This window comes from Bombina bombina, chromosome 2, assembly GCF_027579735.1.
Source record: "Bombina bombina isolate aBomBom1 chromosome 2, aBomBom1.pri, whole genome shotgun sequence".
NCBI classification, from domain to species: Eukaryota; Metazoa; Chordata; class Amphibia; order Anura; family Bombinatoridae; genus Bombina; species Bombina bombina.
This window is the reverse complement of record NC_069500.1, coordinates 1,252,239,522-1,252,261,676: the sequence shown is the minus strand read 5'-3', so window position 1 is coordinate 1,252,261,676 and position 22,155 is coordinate 1,252,239,522. Positions and strand designations below refer to the sequence as shown.

The 22,155-nt window shown below is 42.9% G+C and overlaps 1 protein-coding gene across 1 annotated transcript in view; it reads left to right on the top strand.

Moving 5' to 3' along the window:
• Nucleotides 1–22,155, top strand: part of TBC1D1 (TBC1 domain family member 1) — an 872,759-nt gene that overhangs the window by 437,192 nt on the left and 413,412 nt on the right. Inside the window, exon 3 of the mRNA XM_053700277.1 lies at nucleotides 15,015–15,524. Within this exon, the coding sequence (XP_053556252.1) occupies nucleotides 15,015–15,524 (510 nt within the window). The remainder of the gene's footprint in view (nucleotides 1–15,014; nucleotides 15,525–22,155) is intronic.

Here is a 22,155-nt window from a genome sequence, read left to right as displayed (position 1 = left end):
TCCTCCTTAACGTCGGTCGAATGACTGGGGTAGGCGGAGCCTAGGAGGGATCATGTGACCAGCTTTGCTGGGCTCTTTGCCATTTCCTGTTGGGGAAGAGAATATCCCACAAGTAAGGATGACGCCGTGGACCGGACACACCGTTGGAGAAAGAAATTTATCAGGTAAACATAAATTCTGTTTTCCCTAGATACTATATATTCTATTGTTTTAACTTGAACAAGTGCCAGTAATACCTGGTAAAGTGGCACAGTGATGTACCTGTAATATTATAGGAATGTAGACACACCAATGGGACCTCTTTCAATTTTCTTTCTGAAATTCTATAGTATTTCCAACTGTTGTCCTTCATTTGTTCATATCCCTATACACTTCCTTTTTATGTTCTTGATAACAGCAAGCTAATTTCCTATAAAATATTTATTTATTGATAACTAATATACCTTGCATATTTTACTATTTGCTTTACCTTCTCTTTCTTTAATTTCCCTATTAAATTTCAACCCCCCCCCCCCAAAAAAAAAAGAAAAAAGAACAACCTTAAGTTTATACACTATATGGGTTAAAAGTATGTGGATGCCCCATAGGCAAACATTTGCAGTGCAGTGGGTTGTACTAAAGAGCTCAGTGACTGTAAATGTGTCACTGTCGTACGATGAGTTTGGTGTGAAGGAACTTTAGTGACCTGCACAAAGCCTTATCCAACATCAGTGCCTGACCTTACAAATGCTCTTTTGGGGAAATAGGCAAAGATTCAAACAGATTCCAATATCTTATGGAAAACTGCCCCCAAAGAGTGGTGGCTGTTATAGCTGCAAAAGGGGGGGGGGGGGGGGGGGGGGCACATTGCAACTCCATATTAATGCCCATTGTTTTGCAATGGGATATCCAACAAACTCCTATAGGTGTGATGGCAGGTGCCCACTTACCTTTGGTCAAATTGTGTATATTGTGCTGCTGTGTAACATGATCCTTCTTTATGTTCACTTGATTATTTAGGTTAGTGCTGAAATTTATATCTAGCTTCTACTTTGCCAGGTGAAAAGATATTCAAGGGAAAATGTTTGCAAAGGGAGACGCTGTAAAGGGACAGTGTGACGTCACATGTCCTCTTATTGGCGTAGCACATTTATATTTTTCATTTCTATCCATACAAGGCAGTAAAGAACCTGGTCAGCACGGTCTATTAATTAGCGGAGGAAAACTACTGAACATGTTGGAGAGTTCTGTCATGGTGATTGTTGGAAGGTTGCTTTATGATGGGCGCACTAGTACTTCTGAGGCCGTTAAAGCGATATATTCTTGAACATTTTGCAGTGAAGTTTTTTTGCTGATGTGCTCTGTGCATATAAAACAGACTTGTCCCTTCAATATGAGTAGTGATTAAGGGGTTATATGGAAAGAGTCCACAGCTGCATTCATTACTTTTGGGAAATTCAGAACCTGGCCACCAGGAGGAGGCAAAGACACCCCAGCCAAAGGCTTAAATACTCCTCCCACTTCCCTCATCCCCCAGTCATTCTTTGCCTTTCGTCCCAGGAGGTTGGCAGAGAAGTGTCAGAGGTTTTCGATAGTCTCTTATGGAGGGTAGTACTCTTCGGCATAGGACTGGAGTTTTAAGTAGTCCTGTTAGCCTCTATCTGATTCTGTCTGCTACTGTGTAGTGTTGCTTCGTCTCATGGCTATTTTAGAACATAACGGCCTATGTCTAGTGACGCGGCCTTTAAGATCGGGCACGCTTTTGCATGGACTTACGGTTTACCTTTTTGACTCCATTTCCGCATTCCTGACCATGTGGTGACGGAGAAATCCTGGTCCGCTAGTGTCTGGTTCTCTGGAGGTGGTGAGTGCCCCAGCCATTGCGGGTGTAAGGTGCCGTTTTTAGATTTTTTTTTATTGGTCCATTTTTTATATTCAGTGTCCCAGTTATGGAGGATTCTGATTTTTTGGAGATGGGTGTCTCTGATTCAGACTCTACTTCTTGCAGAGAATATGAGTTCGCCCGGTTGATACATGCCCATCAGTTATGTTCCGAATGCCTTTTTACAGTGTTCTTTTCCTCTGGATCGGGGAATCACTGAGCCATTCACCTCTGGGGATTCTATTTCCTTCAAGACGAGTTCCCTACCACCAACTCTTACTACACATGCAGGTAACACAAACGCTACTTATCCTTCTATGGAGTGTGGACTGTTTGCACCGGAGGTTACGACACGGTTCCGCATTGGCCTTATCTATGACGCTGGTGAATCTTCACCTACCGGGAGTGTGCTTACGATATTGTCCGTGTTCCATTAACCGGGGCTCTTCAGGCATGGGATCGCCTTGTCCAGTTCAGCCCTCCGGGCTCAGGGGGTCAACCTTCGGGGCCGGTGTTTTCTTTTGTCCCGGGGGAGGTATAATGCACCTTTTGTTGTAGACTGGCGCGCCTTTGTGTTCTACTAAGGCACATTTTTGGTGTTGCTGGAGGATCCCACTCTTCATGGGTCTGGGGATTCTCAGTCTTAATCTTCGACTGGCTTGCATGTATAGACAGAAGGGGATGATGTAATCTTCTTATAGTCTTTGTTATTTGTGTATCCTTTTGCAGTTCTGAGCTTGGAAGTTGGACTGGTCCTGCGGGTCTGTCCATTCTTCCTTGGCGATAACCTATGGGTTGCCTTATCTTTTATTTCATCCGGTGAGGATGATTTTTCTCCTGTTAAGTGTAGTCAGTCCACGGGTCATCCATTACTTATGGGATATTAACTCCTCCCTAACAGGAAGTGCAAGAGGATCACCCAAGCAGAGCTGCTATATAGCTCCTCCCCTCTACGTCATACCCAGTCATTCTCTTGCACCTAACTAATAGATAGGATGTGTGAGAGGTCTGTGGTTATTAAAATTAGTTTTTATTTCTTCAATCAAAAGTTTGTTATTTTAAACAGCACCGGAGTGTGTTGTTTTTTCTCAGGCAGCATTAGAAGAAGAATCTACCTGAGTTGTGTATGATCTTAGCGGACGTAACTAAGATCCATTTGCTGTTCTCGGCCATTCTGAGGAGTGAGGTAACTTCAGAACAGGGGACAGCGGGCAGGGTTCACCTGCAAGGAGGTATGTTGCAGTATATTATTTTCTAAGGAATGGAATTGACTGAGAAAATACTGCTAATTCCGGTGTAATGTAAGTACAGCCTTAAATGCAGTAGTAGTAACTGGTATCAGGCTGATATGTGTGTATGCTTGCACTGAAGTATTTCTGGGGAATGGCACTTCACTAAGAAAATACTGTATGTATATAACTTATAGCCTCTCTGCAGTGAAAGCGACTAGCAACAGGCTTTTTATTAACATCTCATATACTTATATTTAAAACGTTTTACTGGCATGTTAATCGTTTTTTCTCTGAGGTACTTGGTGAAAATTTATTTGGGCATTATTTTCCACATGGCTGTCGTTTGTTTTGAATAAAATCAGTTTACTGAGCTTCCCCACTGTTGTAGTAGGAGTGGGAGGGGCCTATTTTGGCGCTTTTACTGCGCAGTAAAAATTCAGTCACAAGTCTTCCTGTTCTCCCTGCATGATCCAGGACGTCTCTACAGAGCTCAGGGGTCTCCAAAACTAGTTTTGAGGGAGGTAATCACTCACAGCAGACCTGTGAGACTGTGCTTTGACTGTGATAAAAACGTATATATTTTATTGTTATCCGTTTTTTTGGTATTAAGGGGTTAATCATCCATTTGCTAGTGGGTGCAATCCTTTGCTAAATTAATAAATTTAATGTGAAAATTTGGTTTCTATAACTTATCCGGTTCATATTATTTAAACTGTGACAGTTTTTTGTGTGCTTCTTAAAGGCACAGTAACATTTTTTATATTGCTTGTAAATTTATTTGAAAAGTATTTCCAAGCTTGCTGGTTTAATTGCTAGTTTGTTTAAACATGTCTGACACAGAGGAATCTCTTTGTGCAATATGTTCAAAGGCCAATGTGGAGCCCAATAGAAATTTGTGTACTAATTGCATTGATGCTACTTTAAGTAAAAGCCAATCTGTACATGTAAAGAAAATTTCACCAGACAACGAGGGGGAAGTTATGCCGACTAACTCTCCTCACGTGTCAGTACCTGCATCTCCCGCTCAGGAGGTGCGTGATATTGTGACGCCAAGTACATCAGGGCGGCCATTACAAATCACCTTGCAAGACATGGCTAATGTTATGACTGAAGTTTTATCTAAATTGCCAGAACTTAGGGGTAAACGCGACCACTCTGGAGTGAGAACAGAGAGTGCGCTGAAAATACTAGGGCCATGTCTGATACTGCGTCACAATTTGCAGAACATGAAGACGGAGAGCTTCATTCTGTGGGTGACGGATCTGATCCAAATAAACTGGATTCAGACATTTCAAATTTTAAATTTAAGCTTGAGAACCTCCGTGTGTTACTAGGGGAGGTATTAGCGGCTTTGAATGATTGTAACACGGTTGCAATCCCAGAGAAAATATGTAGGCTGGATAAATATTTTGCGGTACCGACGTGTACTGACGTTTTTCCTATACCTAAAAGGCTTACAGAAATTGTTAACAAGGAGTGGGATAGACCCGGTGTGCCTTTCTCACCCCCTCCTATATTTAGAAAAATGTTTCCAATAGACGCCACCACACGGGACTTATGGCAGACGGTCCCTAAGGTGGAGGGAGCAGTTTCTACTTTAGCTAAGCGTACCACTATCCCGGTGGAGGATAGCTGTGCTTTTTCAGATCCAATGGATAAAAAGTTAGAGGGTTACCTTAAGAAAATGTTTGTTCAACAAGGTTTTATATTGCAACCCCTTGCATGCATTGCGCCTGTCAGGTTTGAGTCTCTGGAAGAGACCATTAGCTCAGCTACATTGGATGAGATTACAGACAAGCTTAGAGTCCTTAAGCTAGCTAATTCATTTATTTCTGATGCCGTAGTACATTTAGCTAAACTTACGGCTAAGAACTCCGGATTCGCCATTCAGGCGCGCAGAGCGCTATGGCTTAAATCCTGGTCAGCTGATGTGACTTCTAAATCTAAATTACTTAACATACCTTTCAAGGGGCAGACCTTATTCGGGCCCGGTTTGAAAGAAATTATCGCTGACATTACTGGAGGTAAGGGACATGCCCTACCTCAAGACAGAGCCAAACCAAGGGCTAGACAGTCTAATTTTCGTGCCTTTCGCAACTTCAAGGCAGGAGCAGCATCAACTTCCTCCGCTCAAAAACAGGAAGGAACTGTTGCTCGCTACAGACAGGGCTGGAAACCTAACCAGACCTGGAACAAGGGCAAGCAGGCCAGAAAACCTGCTGCTGCCCCTAAGACAGCATGAAGTGAGGGCCCCCGATCCGGAAACGGATCTAGTGGGGGGCAGACTTTCTCTCTTCGCCCAGGCTTGGGCAAGAGATGTCCAGGATCCCTGGGCGTTAGAGATCATATCTCAGGGATATCTTCTGGACTTCAAAGCTTCTCCTCCAAAAGGGAGATTTCATTTTTCAAGGTTGTCAACAAACCAGATAAAGAAAGAGGCGTTTCTACGCTGTGTACAAGATCTTTTACTAATGGGAGTGATCCACCCGGTTCCGCGGTCAGAACACGGACAAGGGTTTTACTCAAATCTGTTTGTGGTTCCCAAGAAAGAAGGAACCTTCAGACCAATCTTGGACTTAAAGATCCTAAACAAATTCCTAAGAGTTCCATCGTTCAAAATGGAAACTATTCGGACAATCTTACCCATGATCCAAAAGGGTCATTACATGACCACAGTGGATTTAAAGGATGCGTACCTTCACATACCGATTCACAATGATCATTACCGGTATCTAAGGTTTGCCTTCCTAGACAGGCATTACCAGTTTGTAGCTCTTCCCTTCGGGTTAGCTACTGCTCCAAGAATCTTCACAAAGGTTCTGGGTTCTCTTCTGGCGGTACTAAGACCGCGAGGAATATCGGTAGCTCCGTACCTAGACGACATTCTGATACAAGCGTCAAGTTTCCAAGCTGCCAAGTCTCATACAGAGTTAGTAGTGGCATTTCTAAGGTCACATGGGTGGAAGGTGAACGAAGGAAAGAGTTCTCTATTGCCACTCACAAGAGTTCCCTTCTTAGGGACTCTTATAGATTCGGTAGAAATGAAAATTTACCTGACAGAGGACAGGTTAACAAAACTCCTAAATGCTTGCCGTGTCCTTCATTCCATTCCAAACCCGTCAGTGGCTCAATGCATGGAGGTAATCGGTTTAATGGTAGCGGCAATGGACATAGTTCCCTTTGCACGCCTGCATCTCAGACCACTGCAGTTGTGCATGCTAAGTCAGTGGAATGGGGATTACTCAGATTTGTCCACTATGCTGAATCTGGATCAGGAGACCAGAAATTCTCTTCTATGGTGGCTCTCTCGGCCACACCTGTCCAAGGGGATGCCCTTCAGCAGACCAGATTGGACGATTGTAACAACAGACGCCTGCTAGGTTGGGGCGCTGTCTGGAATTCCCTGAAGTCTCAGGGATCATGGACTCAGGAGGAGAGTCTCCTTCCCATAAACATTCTGGAATTAAGAGCAGTTTTCAATGCCCTTCTAGCTTGGCCTCAGCTAGCATCTCTGAGGTTCATCAGATTTCAGTCGGACAACATCACGACTGTGGCTTACATCAACCATCAAGGAGGGACAAGGAGTTCCCTAGCGATGATGGAAGTCTCAAAGATAATTCTCTGGGCAGAGTCTCACTCTTGCCACCTATCAGCGATCCACATCCCAGGCGTGGAGAACTGGGAGGCGGATTTCCTAAGTCGTCAGACTTTTCATCCGGGGGAGTGGGAACTTCATCCGGAGGTCTTTGCCCAAATACTTCAGCATTGGGGCAAACCAGATATGGATCTCATGGCGTCTCGCCAGAACGCCAAGCTTCCTTGTTACGGGTCCAGGTCCAGGGACCCGGGAGCGGTTCTGATAGATGCTCTGACAGCACCTTGGAACTTCAAGATGGCTTATGTGTTTCCACCCTTCCCGATGCTTCCTCGATTGATTGCAAGGATCAAACAGGAGAGAGCATCGGTGATTCTAATAGCGCCTGCGTGGCCACGCAGGACCTGGTATGCAGATCTAGTGGACATGTCGTCCTGTCCACCATGGTCTCTGCCTCTGAGACAGGACCTTCTATTTCAGGGTCCTTTCAAACATCAAAATCTAATTTCTCTGAAGCTGACTGCATGGAGATTGAACGCTTGATTTTATCAAAGCGTGGATTTTCGGAGTCAGTAATTGATACCTTAATACAGGCTAGGAAACCTGTTACCAGGAACATTTACCATAAAATATGGCGTAAATACTTACATTGGTGCGAATCCAAGAGTTACTCATGGAGTAAGGTTAGGATTCCTAGGATATTGTCTTTTCTACAAGAAGGTTTAGAAAAGGGTTTATCTGCTAGTTCTTTAAAGGGACAGATCTCAGCTCTGTCAATCCTTTTGCACAAACGTCTGTCAGAAGTTCCAGACGTTCAGGCCTTTTGTCAGGCTTTGGCCAGGATTAAGCCTGTGTTTAAGACTGTTGCTCCACCGTGGAGCTTAAACTTAGTTCTTAACGTTTTACAGGGTGTTCCGTTTGAACCCCTTCATTCCATTGATATCAAGCTGTTATCTTGGAAAGTTCTGTTTTTAATGGCTATTTCCTCGGCTCGAAGAGTCTCTGAGTTATCGGCCTTACATTGTGATTCTCCTTATCTGATTTTTCATTCAGACAAGGTAGTTCTGCATACTAAACCTGGGTTCTTACCTAAGGTAGTCACTAATAGGAATATCAATCAAGAGATTGTTGTTCCTTCATTGTGTCCTAACCCTTCTTCAAAGAAGGAACGACTTCTACACAATCTGGACGTAGTCCATGCCCTAAAATTTTATTTACAGGCAACTAAAGATTTTCGCCAAACTTCTTCCCTGTTTGTCGTTTATTCTGGACAGAGGAGAGGTCAGAAAGCTTCTGCTACCTCCCTCTCTTTCTGGCTTCGTAGCATAATTCGCTTAGCCTATGAGACTGCTGGACAGCAGCCTCCTGAAAGAATTACAGCTCATTCCACTAGAGCTGTGGCTTCCACGTGGGCCTTTAAGAATGAGGCCTCTGTTGAACAGATTTGCAAGGCTGCAACTTGGTCTTCTCTTCATACTTTTTCCAAATTTTACAAATTTGACACTTTTGCTTCTTCTGAGGCTGTTTTTGGGAGAAAGGTTCTACAGGCAGTGGTTCCTTCCGTGTAAAGATCCTGCCTGTCCCTCCCGTCATCCGTGTACTTTTAGCTTTGGTATTGGTATCCCATAAGTAATGGATGACCCGTGGACTGACTACACTTAACAGGAGAAAACATAATTTATGCTTACCTGATAAATTCCTTTCTCCTGTAGTGTAGTCAGTCCACGGCCCGCCCTGTTTTTTATGGCAGGTCTAAATTTTAAATTATACTCCAGTCACCACTGCACCCTATAGTTTCTCCTTTCTCGTTTGGTTTTCGGTCGAATGACTGGATATGACGTAGAGGGGAGGAGCTATATAGCAGCTCTGCTTGGGTGATCCTCTTGCACTTCCTGTTAGGGAGGAGTTAATATCCCATAAGTAATGGATGACCCGTGGACTGACTACACTACAGGAGAAAGGAATTTATCAGGTAAGCCTAAATTATGTTTTATTTGGTCTAAAGCTCATGTTGTGGTGTGTTTCCTTCCGGAACTTTCTTCTCTGGAATTGATACTCGTGATTTTGTGGTCGCACTGTTTACAAAAGTCTGTCTGATTGTTCTTTATCCCTCCATCTTGGGGGAGACTCTATGTGGCCTTGACAGTACTGGGGCCCTTAGTTTCAGGCTGGTCCTGACTGGGTACAAATTACGTCTTTGAGGTCTAGTTCAGACACATGGCGCCTTTTTATGTCCGGTTGGCCCAGTTAGGGTGCCTAGTGATCACAATGTGATTTGTGTTGTTTTCTTGTTTTTTTCTTTTACAAGCTTCAACTAGCACCCTGAGAGGACTTGAGGGTCCGTGGTTTCTTAGGGGCGTGGGGGATTGGCTCAGTCCTCATTCACCTTTCAAACTAGTGGGCCGGGACTCCGTTGAGATCCGCGGCGACATGCTCAGTCGTTTCCATTTTTTCCTAGAACTAGAGTGTTCCTTCCCGTTGTGGGTTGGATGCTTGGAGGATTTAGGTCCTTCATTTCGCTGTTCTTACGGTTTTGCCTTTACAGGTCTCTTTAGAAGTGTCCTTTTAGCACTTATTCCTTTTAGAGGTTCTCTTCCTTTGGGTTGAGACTTTCTAGACTTCGTCTGGTTTTTCTGGCGGCTTTGGCCGCTTAATTAGGAAGTGAAGGCCGGGAGTTAGTCCTCTCCATATCAGGGGCAATAGGAGGTGTTGTCTCTTTTTCCAAGCTTTTCCAGATAATGCACCACTTTGACCAGAAAATTGTTGCAATTACAAATGTTTAGGCATTCTCGTGTTTATCTCTTTTGTTTGTTTTGGTATGACACAAAAAATGTGGAGAAAAATAAGCCAAATCTGACACATTCCACGCAAAACTCCAAAAATGGACTGGACAACATTGGCACCTTCTCAAAATTATAACAAATAAGTGCATTACAAATTTGTGATGCTCCTGTAATTTGTAATTTAACTCACCTGTATCACTTAACAGGTGCTGACAATATAGAAATCACACCGGCAACCAGTTTACATGGTGAAAAATTTACTCAACCTTTCTGTTGTGTGCCACTGTGTTTGTGTATGTGTGTGTGTGTATGTATATGTCTGTGTATATATATATATATATATATATATATATATATATATATATATATATATATATAATTATACAAGAGTATTGAAAGCGCTGGTTATTATAATTAGTTAATATTGCATACACATACAAATTGAAATATATATATATGAATATAAAAAAACACTCTCATCAGAGCATATAGATATATATAATCTCCTTGGTCACAAAAGAAACCCCGGGTTATTCCACAAAAGAAACAGTTCTCCTTCAAATGAATCTATGCAGGTCCTCTTATTTATTCCTCTTTTGGGTGTCCACTTACTTTACCTCAATCGATATGAGGTAAGTGTTAGATGTATCTGGTGTATCCGCCTTGTATTTTACCTTTTATAGGGACTTGTTTAGAAAGATGATGCCTCTTATCAGTGGTATAAACTTCCAAACCGTATGTTTCTCAGACTGGTCACTATAAATGCTTAAAAAAATAATAATAATATATATATATATATATATATATTTTTTTTTCTTTCTCTGTTGGGGCAACAGTGGTGTATAGATGATTTTGGCTTGGAGATTTAGGTCCTTCATTTCGCTGTTCTTACGGTTTTGCCTTTCCAGGATCCTTTGGAAGTGTCCTTTTAGCACTTATTCCTTTTAAAGGTTCTCTTCCTTTGGGTCGAGACTTACTAGACTTCGGTTTTTCTGGCGGCTTTGGCCGCTTAATTAGGAAGTGAAGGCTGGGAGTTAGTCCTCTCCATATCAGGGGCAATAGGGGGTGTTGTCTCTTTTTCCAAGCTTTTGCTTAGGGGATGTTTTTCTGCCTGGGTTCGGAATGCTTTGCATTCTTCTCCCTTGGATGTGGTCCTCTGGAACGTTAATCTGAAAGGATTATGGAGACTAGCCTTTTCTTTCTACTCTCTTCTGACTCTGTTCTCGTTGTCATTTCCCTTAGTGTTGCCCTTGGGGCCTTTGGGCTCCAGAGAAATTGTGTGACTTTGTTGCGGCCTAGACCTCCAGCTAAGAGCTTTACTTCCCTTTTGGGCTGGGAATTACGAGTGAGTCCTGTACCCGTTCTCCGGGTTTCCTGGTTCTCATCCCCTGTAAGGTCTGATTACTTCAGACGGGGTATCTTGTGTTCCCTGAGAGTGTCGTTCGTTCTAGGATGATTCTGGGTCCAGGGTTCTTGTCTTGGATACTTCTTGGATGTCTGGAGACTTATGATCCTGTGGACTGGTTCGGGACGACCCAATTTTTTTTCAGGGACCCTATGTTGCGACAGGGGCTAGCTCATTGTGCTTGCAAGCAGGGAGCCCAGAGTTCACATCCACATTCGGGTACTGGTTATAAACTTTAAGGCCTGACTTGTCCTTCGGACGGAGTGTGCTCCTTTTCATGGGGAGTTTTTTCTCTGTTGGGGCAACAGTGGTGTATAGATGATTTTTTCATTTGGTCCGTGTTTGATCATACTATGGCTTCTTGGACATGTACGCTGTTCTTATCAGTGCCCTTCCTTTTTGAGGGGATAGTCCTCTCTCTGGAGGGTCATTGTCCTGCCCCCCCCCGTCTATTGGACATGCCTGACGCTTGGGCTGGGCCGGTATTGGAGCAGGAACTGAGATCTGTTGCTCTGCTATTTTGTCCTCAGAGCATTCGAGGTATGGTAAGCCTTTTTGAGGTTTCTCCATCAAGATTTGTGGGAAGGACTGGCGGCTCTTGGCCTGCGATGTTATCCGCTGGTTAGTGGATACATAGCAATCTGAAGGATCCTATCTTCAGCTGCTTTTTTACTTGCCCTGCAAGTATTTAAGTTTTAGAGCAATTTTTACATGACTGCAGCGTGCAGTGTTTTTGCTTCAGGTGTTGTTCGTCAGACCTATCTGATCTTGCTGCACGAGGTTTTGTTTCTGAATATTTCGGTATTCTGAGCTACCTTTTGCGACTTAGGGACCTTTGTCTTTAGTTGCTTTCTAGAGTGCGGTTGCACTGTGTTAGGGGAAGATCCTCTCTCTGTTTCAAACTCCCGGCCTTATCCCGTGGTTTCTGTATTTCTGAGGTCTGGTCTTTGCCTCCCCTTGTTTCTATGAGACTGGTTGGGTCTCTGTTAGCCTGATCCGGTTTCTCTGGTTTTTCTTTGCTCTGGTTCCTTATGCTAGCTGGACAGCTAGCTCAGCATACTAATGCACTGTAGCAAACCGAGGGTTGCAAGTTCGATCCCCGGTGAGGTCTACTCATCCTTTCCTCCTTCCGAGGTTGATAAAGTGAGCAGTTCCTTGAGTCCCTTAAAGGGGATTAGTCACACTTTACAAGTACAATCATGTTTTCTCTATGTCTTTTCTTCTTTGTAGAAGAATACGGTAGTTTGTTCCCTTTCTTTAGTAAGGGGTGTGTTGTTTGAAGACCAACTGCTGGGCGACGGTGTCTCTTGGAGGCTGTTGACTCGGTCGAGTCTAGTTCCTGTGGTCTCTAGCAAGGCTTGTGGACTATCTGCGGGTCAGTGACCTTGGGCTTTTTCCCCAAAGTTGTTCTCAGTTTCGGACAAAGCGGGATTTTGTTGGGTAGGGGTTTTCAGGCCTGGTGCCCTCAGATTGGGCCCCCTCCTGTTTTTTTCTTTCAGTGTCCTCTATAGATTGGTTATTGTTTTCCCAAAAGTAATGAATGCAGCTGTGGACTCTTTCCATTTATGAAGAAAAACTTAAATTATGCTTATCTGATAATTTTCTTTTCTTCAGATCGAAAGAGTCCAAAGCTCCCCGCCCGTGTTTTTATGTGGGGCTGCCGTAATTTTTGTTATTCTGGCACCTCTCACCCTGAAATTTCTTCTACTGTTCCTTGTTCCTCGGCAGAGTGACTGGGGTATGAGAGAAGTGGGAAGAGTATTTAAGCCTTTGACTGGGGTGTCTTTGCCTCCTCCTGGTGGGCAGGTTCTGAATTTCTCAAAAGTAATGAATGCAGCTGTGGACTCTCTCCATCTGAAGAAAAGAAAATTATCAGGTAAGCATAATTTAAGTTTTTAAAGAAATAGAAAGAGCTCTGCAAACCTTTATTTGGGACTTTGTATTTTACTTTTGTTTTGCAAAAGAAGATTAGAGTTTATCTCAGATTTATCCCCCCCCCCCCCACACACACAAAAAGCCACTTTTTTAAATGAAAAGTTTCCAATGCTTTGTTCAGAGATTTAGTTCTGTAATTTGCCGTTATATAAAAAGCCAGGCTCAGGTCAATAATCCTAAAATATGTATTTAAATAAAAGCCTTTGCTTTCTCCACTGTGGAACAGTGAAAACTATTGCAGAAAAAAAGTTGTTTTAAATTTTACATTGTGCTGTAAGATGTCCCCTTCAATGTGTTCCCAATGATCCATTTTAACTGCTGAAGTATTTTAAATTGTTTACAAATGGCTCCTTTCCTCTATTTTGCCATTAGGAATAGTTTTGCCTGTTGAATCCACTGCCTAAGTTGTAAATAAGTATTGACTATAGAAAATCATCATAATCATAGACAGCAAAAGTAATTACACTCCCAGTGGGAGGTGGGCAAGATAAGTATTATGTTCATTTTCATTTGTTCTCTTAAAGTATTGGGCTCTGATATATAGACAGAGATAAGATAAGAAAGCATTTGTGTGTATAGACTAATACTATAAGGCAGTGCTTTCCAAACTGTGTATCGTGACACATTAGTGTGTCGGCAGCAGTGTGTAGGTGTCTCCCTGCTTTAGCACAATTTTTTTTGATTTTAAAATTATTTTTAAATTTGTTTTTGGTTTCCGACTTTCCGCCTGCCCTGAAACTATTCCCATTCCCTATTCACAGCACATTGGCTCCTGACTGCACGTGTAGTCTCCTTATTTGGCCTCGTGACTGCATGTGTAGTCAGTGAGTGGGACAGCAGTGTGTTTGCAGCGCGGGCAGTAGTCAATCAGACTCGCAGAGCTCTGAGGGCAGCAGCTTAAACGCTGAGCTGAAGTCGGTGTTTGTTTTTTTTTTTTTGCAGCTAGCTCCCAGTAGTGCATTGCTGCTCCTGCTCTTGATATATGGATAGGAAGTGGAAGCTTAAAAATGCTTGATGATAAAATGTGAGTGTCTTTATCTAATATTACACTAAATATTCAGAAACTGTGTTCATCACATAAACCTCATACAGCCCATTAAAATAGTAAGTAGCTATTGGTGTTATTAAACTTTTTGTTTTTGTTTGCTAGTACAACTGAATTACTGTGTCACCAAATGATGTAGGTCTATAAAGTGTGTCGCCAACATAAAAAGTTTGGAAAGCTCTGCTATAATGAGATCTGATCTCCTAGCAAGTTCAGCCCATTTAAAGGGTTGTGGATTCAAAGAGCAAAACCAACTTATCAAGGCTAACTCTGCTACATATCTATCCCTAATTGGTTTTAGCTGAGAACAACTGCAAAACAATTTACTTTATACTAGAAAGTGACTAGCCCAAATTGGTTCCAAATAAATCAAAAGGGAGGTGGAGGTCAGTAAAAAGGATTTTAATTTGTTTTAAAAAACAAGTCTGATTATTTCACATGTGCTCTAGTTCAGATATCCTCAAAATCTGGCCTGTTAGGGAGGTCTGAGGACAGGTTTGAAAACTAATGTTCTATAGCAAGAGAACAGTAATGTGTTTACTGTTTAAGTGTAAGAAGAGTGTTGTAAAGCGTTTAAGTGATTTGCTACAATAGAGGTTTCTATGTTTGATGTTTTTTTTCAGCATATTTTTTTCAGTCCTAGCTGCCTACTGTTTGAGATGTCCACTTAAAAAGTACATTAAAGTATAATAATAAAATATGTTTACAGTGTGTTAAACTCCACCCTTAATCTAGGTCTTAGTCTGCAGACAGCAACAGTAGCTACAATTTATATTATGCGTATCAAGTGCATTGATGTTCACTTCATATCTGTTAAAGCTAATTAGGGGAAGGTATATGTAGCAAGGTTAGCCTAATAAATCCTGCAACATGTATATGTAGCAGGGCTAGCCTAACAAGGTCTGCAGCATGCATTTCCAGCTCAGAGTTTGAAACCCTACATTTTTCAGAGCTAATTGTCATGAAAAGGGGGCAAAATAAGTAACAAAGGTATATTGCAAAGTTGTTTTGCTATACACATCTAAATCTTTTATTTAAAAATCTCAAAGTGTTTACTAACCCTTTTAATACATTTCTGGCTAAATGTGTGTGTTATATTTGTTTGATTTGTGTATATCTGTCACTGTTTTAATATATTTGTTTTTCCTTGTGTTTCAGGTGCCTGAGATAATTGGCTCTATCAGGCAAGCAGGAAAATTAGCACGTCAAGAGGAGATTCAGTCTCATCTATATGATGTGGATGATGCCTTTTCCAAAAAGTTTGAGGTTTTGTTTTGCGGCCGTGTGATTGTGGCCCAGAAAAATGCCCCTCCTTGTCTAATAGACGAATGCATTGACAAGTTTAATCACATTAGTTGTACCAAAAAAAAGGAACTTGAGTCACAGCCTGAAACCAACATTGGAATATTTTTGAGTGAAAAATTTCGATCCGTCTTCCAGTCAACAGTTAACGAAGATGACAAGAACAAGCCAATCCGCAAATCTTTCTCCCAGCCAGGGCTGCAGACTACAGCTTCTTTTACAAAAGAATGGAAGGACGGACGATGCAGCCTTCCTTGTTCCTTTGATGCAGATGAAATTTCTTTGGATATAAAGAACCAGAATGGGGAGGGGGGGAACTATGTGCAACCGACCGACATGGAGCAGAACCAGACTATGCTTTTCACGGTATAATGGCCGGACTGCTTACAGTCTGCTCATATAACCTTGCTTGGATATAAAAGTTCAGAAGTTCTTCACAGGAAAACCTAAATATAATTGGATAATGGGATTATCAAGAACCATGTTTATACTCTTATTATGTAATAGTGTAACCTTTCTAAATGTGTTACTAAAATAATTTTATGTGTTCTCTATCTCCTTATCTTGTGGCGATGCTCAGCTTGTGAGGTGTCAACTGCTTATGTTGTCATGCATTCAGCTTGCACCTCATAGACTGAGTTGTTAAAGGGAAATTCTAATGCAAGAATTACATGCTCATTTCTCTTGTAAAGGTGTATCCAGTCCACGGGTTCATCCATTACTTGTGGGATATTCTCCTTCCCAACAGGAAGCTGCAAGAGGACACCCACAGCAGAGCTGTCTATATAGCTCCTCCCCTAACTGCCACTCCCAGTCATTCTCTTGCAGCTCTCGACTGTATCAAGAGAGATGTGGTGACTTAGTGTAGTTTTTACCTTCAATCAAAATTTTTTTTTTTTTAAACGGTACCGGCGTTGTACTGTTTTTCTCTCAGGCAGAAATTGGAAGAAGAATTCTGCCTGGAGGTTTGATGATCTTAGCGGTTTGTAACTAAGGTCCATTGCAGTTCTCACACATAACTGAAGAGTATGGAAAGAAAACTTCAGTTGGGGGGACGGTCTGCAGATTGCCTGCTTTGAGGTATGTTCAGTATATTTTTTTCTAGAGAGATAAGGTCTAGAAAATGCTGACAGTGCCTGGTATATTTAAGGTAAGCCTGATACAGTGATTTAACAGCAATTGGGATCATGCTTGCAAAAAGGGATAATATTCATGTTAAAACCTATATTACTTAGTGTAAAAACGTTTGCATGATTTATAAATAAAAACGTTTTTTCTGAGGGTGATAAATCTTTATTTGGGGCCTAATTTCCACATGGCTTGTTAGATTACTCCTAGGAGTACTTTTTTAAGGCCCTCTGACTTTGAGTGCATGGTGGGAGGAGCCTATTTTCATTTTCAGTCTGAGACATCCAGCTTCCCTGAAGGAGTCCTCTGGCTTATAGGGCCTCTATAGAGGGTTTTGTTCCTGCAAAAATCGTTTTTAAGGGCAGGTAGGAGCCACAGCAGGGCTGTAGCAGTGTGTTTGACTGTTTGTTAACAGGTTTTAAGTTTTTCTAATTCGTTTTTGGGCCTGAGGGGTTAATCATCCATTTGCAAGTGGGTGCAATGCTGCTTTAGTCCCTTATACACACTGTAAAAATTTCGTAGAGTTTACTACTTTTTTCACTGTTTTGCAGTTTATGTGGTAGTTTTTTTTTCTCTTAAAGGCACAGTACAGTTTTTTATTATTGCTTTTTTCACATTTATTAAAGTGTTTTCCAAGCTTGCTGGTCTCATTACTAGTCTGTTAAACATGTCTGACATAGAGGAAACTCCTTGTTCATTATGTTTAGAAGCCATTGTGGAACCCCCTCTTAGAATGTGTACCAAATGCACTGACCTTTCTATAAGTTTTAAAAACCATATTATGGGTTTTAAAGATTTATCACCAGAGGTTTCTCAGACTGACAATAGGGAGGTTAAACCACCTAGCTCTCCCAATGTGTCAGAACCTATATTTCCTGCGCAAGTGACGCCAAGTACATCTGGCGCGTCCAATGCGTTTACCTTACAAGACATGGCGGCAGTTATGAATCATACCCTCACAGAAGTATTGTCCAAACTGCCAGGGTTTCAAGGAAAGTGAGACAGCTCTGGGGCTAGAACAAATACAGAGCTTTCTGACGCTTTAGTAGCTATGTCTGATATACCCTCACAATGTACAGAAGCCGAAGCAGGAGCGCTTCTATCTGTGGGTGACATTTCTGATTCAGGAAAGGCGTTACTTCAGTCTGACTCTGAAATGACAGCATTTAAATTTAAGCTTGAACACCTCCGCTTGTTGCTCAGGGAGGTTTTAGCAACTCTGGATGACTGTGACACCATTGTAGTCCCAGAGAAATTGTGTAAAATGGACAAATACTTTGCAGTGCCTGTTTACACTGATGTTTTTCCAATCCATAAGAGATTTTCAGAAATTATTACGAAGGAATGGGATAGACCAGGTGTACCGTTCTCTCCCCCTCCTGCCTTTAAAAAGATGTTTCCCATAGATGCCGCTACATGGGACTCGTGGCAGACGGTCCCTAAGGTGGAGGAAGCAGTATCTACACTAGCTAAGCGTACAACTATCCCCGTCAAGGACAGTTGTGCTTTCCTAGATCCAATAGATAAAAATTAGAGGGTTTCCTTGAGAAAATCTTTATACAACAAGGTTTCTCCAACATTGGTGTGTCCGGTCCACAGCGTCATCCATTACTTGTGGGATATTCTCCTCCCCTACAGGGAATGGCAAGGAGAGCACACAGCAAGAGCTGTCCATATAGTCCCTCCCAGGCTCCGCCCCCCCAGTCATTCTCCTTGCCGCTCTGAACAAGTAGCATCTCCACGGGGATGGTGAGGAGTTTTTGGAGTCTAAATTTAGTTCTTTCAGTTCTTCAAGGGGTTCCGTTTGAACCCTTACATTCCATAGATATCAAGTTACTATCTTGGAAAGTTCTGTTTTTGGTTGCTATTTCTTCTGCTAGAAGAGTTTCTGAACTATCTGCCTTGCAGTGTGATCCACCCTATCTGGTGTTCCATTCAGATAAGGTTGTTTTGCGTACCAAGCCTGGTTTTCTTCCAAAAGTTGTTTCCAACAAGAATATTAACCAGGAAATAGTTGTTCCTTCTTTGTGTCCGAACCAGTTTCAAAGAAGGAACGTTTGTTACACAATTTAGATGTAGTCCATGCTTTAAAGTTCTATTTAGAAGCAACAAAGGATTTCAGACAAACTTCTTCTTTGTTTGTCTTTATTCTGGTAAGAGGAGAGGACAAAAAGCTACTGCTACCTCTCTTTCTTTTTGGCTGAAAAGCATTATCCGATTGGCTTATGAGACTGCCAGACGGCAGCCTCCTGAACGAATCACAGCTCACTCTACTAGGGCTGTGGCTTCCACATGGGCCTTCAAGAACGAGGCTTCTGTTGATCATATATGTAAGGCAGCGACTTGGTCTTCTCTGCACACTTTTGCCAAATTCTACAAATTTGATACTTTTGCTTCTTCGGAGGCTATTTTTGGGAGAAAGGTTTTGCAAGCCGTGGTGCCTTCTGTTTAGGTAACCTGATTTGCTCCCTCCCTTCATCCGTGTCCTAAAGCTTTGGTATTGGTTCCCACAAGTAATGGATGACGCCGTGGACCGGACACACCAATGTTGGAGAAAACAGAATTTATGCTTACCTGATAAATTACTTTCTCCAACGGTGTGTCCGGTCCACGGCCTGCCCTGGTTTTTTAATCAGGTTTGAAAAATTTCTTTCTCTATACACTACAGTCACCACGGCACCCTATAGTTTCTCCTTTTTTTCTCCTAACCGTCGGTCGAATGAGGGGCGGAGCCTGGGAGGGACTATATGGACAGCTCTTGCTGTGTGCTCTCCTTGCCATTCCCTGTAGGGGAGGAGAATATCCCACAAGTAATGGATGACGCCGTGGACCGGACACACCGTTGGAGAAAGTAATTTATCAGGTAAGCATAAATTCTGTTTTTATTCTCCAGCCTCTTGCATGCATTGCCCCAGTCACTGCTGCAGCGGCTTTCTGGTTTTAGTCTCTTGAAGAGGCTCTACAGAAGGAGACGTTGGATGATATCCTAGACAGGCTTAAAACTCTTAAGTTAGCCAATTCATTTATTTCTGACGCCGTTTTTCATTTAACAAAGCTAACGGCTAAGAATTCAGGTTTTGCCATTCAGGCGCGTAGGGCGCTATGGCTTAAATCCTGATCAGCTGACGTTACTTCAAAGTCTAAGCTTCTCAACATCCCCTTCAAAGGGCAGACCCTTTTCGGGCCTGGATTGAAGGAGATCATTTTTGATATTACTGGAGGAAAAGGCCACGCCCTTCCCCAGGATAGGTCCAACAAATTAAGGTCAAAACAGACTAATTTTCGTTCCTTCAAAACTTCAAGAGTGGCGCAGCTTCAACTTCCTCTACTGCAAAACAAGAAGGAAATTTTGCCCAGTCCAAGCCAGTCTGGAGACCTAACCAGGCTTGGAACAAGGGAAAGCAGGCCAAAAAACCTGCTGCCGCCTCTAAGACAGCATGAAGGAGTAGCCCCCGATCCGGGACCAGATCTGGTGGGGGGCAGACTTTCTCTCTTCGCCCAGGCTTGGGCAAGAGACGTCCAGGATCCCTGGGCTCTGGAGATTGTTTCCCAGGGATATGTTCTGGATTTCAAAGCCTCATCTCCAAAGGGAGATTTTATCTCTCACAATTATCTGCAAACCAGATAAAGAGAGAGGCATTCTTACGTTGTGTTCAAGACCTTCTGGTTATGGGAGTGATCCACCCAGTTCCAAGGGAGGAACAGGGGCAAGGATTCTATTCAAATCTGTTTATAGTTCCCAAAAAAGAGGGAACTTTCAGACCAATCTTGGATCTCAAGATCCTAAACAAATTTCTCAGGGTCCCATCCTTCAAGATGGAGACTATTCGAACCACCCTACCTATGATCCAGGAGGGTCAATATATGACTACCGTGGACTTAAAGGATGCTTATCTCCACATTCCGATACACAGAGATCATCATCGGTTTCTCAGGTTTGCCTTCCTAGATAGGCATTACCAGTTTGTGGCTCTTCCCTTCGGGTTAGCCACGGCACCAAGAATCTTTACGAAGGTTCTAGGGTTCCTACTGGCGGTTCTAATGCCACGAGGCATAGCGGTGGCTCCTTACCTAGATGACATTCTGATACAGGCATCAAATTTTTAAATCGCCAAGTCCCATACGGACATTGTTCTGGCATTTCTGAGGTCTCATGGGTGGAAGGTGAACGAAGGAAAGAGTTCTCTCTCCCCTCTCATAAGAGTTTCCTTCCTAGGAACTCTGATAGATTCAGTAGAAAGATTTTTCTGACAGAGGTCAGGTTGTCAAATCTTCTAACTTCTTGCCGTGCTCTTTATTCCATTTCTCAGCCGTCGGTGGCTCAGTGTATGGAAGTAATCGGCTTAATGGTAGCGGCAATGGACATAGTTCCGTTTGCCTGCCTACATCTCAGACCACTGCAACTTTGCATGCTCAATCAGTGGAATGGGGATTACACAGATTTGTCCCCTCTGCTAAATCTGGATCAAGAGACCAGTGTTTCTCTTCTCTGGTGGCTATCTCGGGTCCATCTGTCCAGGGGAATGAGCTTCCGCAGGCCAGAATGGACTATAGTGACGACAGATGCCAGCCTTCTGGGCTGGGGCGCAGTCTGGAACTCCCTGAAGGCTCAGGGTTCGTGGACTCAGGAGGAAGCCCTCCTTCCGATAAACATTCTGGAACTAAGAGCGATATTCAATGCTCTTCAGGCTTGGCCTCAGCTAGCTGCGGTCAGGTTCATCAGATTTCAGTCGGACAACATCACGACTGTAGCCTATATCAACCTATTTCAAAAATAATTCTATGGGCAGAGGTTCACTCTTGCCATCTCTCAGCTATCCATATCCCAGGAGTAGAGAACTGGGAGGAAGATTTCTTAAGTCGGCAGACTTTTCATCCGGGGGAGTGGGAGCTCCATCCGGAGGTATTTGCCCAGTTGATTCAACTATGGGGCAAACCAGAACTGGATCTCATGGCATCTCGTCAGAATACCAAGCTTCCTTGTTACGGGTCCAGGTTAAGGGATCCCAAGGCAGCGCTGATAGATGCTCTAGCAGCGCCCTGGTCCTTCAGCCTGGCTTATGTGTTTCCACCGTTTCCTCTGCTCCCTCGTCTGATTGCCAAGATCAAGCAGGAGAAAGCTTCGGTGATTTTGATAGCTCCTGCGTGGCCATGCAGGACTTGGTTTGCAGATCTGGTGCACATGTCATCCTTTCCACCATGGACTCTGCCGCAGAGGCAGGACCTTCTACTTCAAGGTCCTTTCAGACATCCAAATCTAATTTCTCTGCGTCTGACTGCTTGGAGATTGAACGCTTGATTCTATCAAAGCGTGGTTTTTCCGAGTCGGTCATTGATACCTTAATTCAGGCTTGAAAGCCTGTCACCAGGAAAATCTATCATAAGATATGGTGTAAATATCTTCATTGGTGTGAATCCAAGGGTTACTCATGGAGTAAAGTCAGGATTCCTAGAATCTTATCCTTTCTCCAAGAAGGATTGGAGAAAGGATTGTCTGCTAGTTCCTTAAAGGGACAGATTTCTGCTCTGTCTATTCTTCTGCACAAGCGTCTGGCAGATGTTCCAGACGTTCAGGCGTTTTGTCAGACTTTAGTTAGAATTAAGCCTGTGTTTAAACCTGTTGCTCCGCCATGGAGTTTAAATTTAGTTCTTAAAGTTCTTCAAGGGGTTCCGTTTGAACCTTTGCATTCAATAGATATTAAACTTTTATCTTGGAAAGTTCTGTTTCTAGTAGCTATCTCCTCGGCTCGAAGAGTTTCGGAGTTACCTGCTTTACAGTGTGATTCCCCTTATCTGAATTTCCATGCAGATAAGGTAGTTTTGCCTACCAAACCTGGGTTTCTTCCTAAGGTAGTATCTAATAAGAACA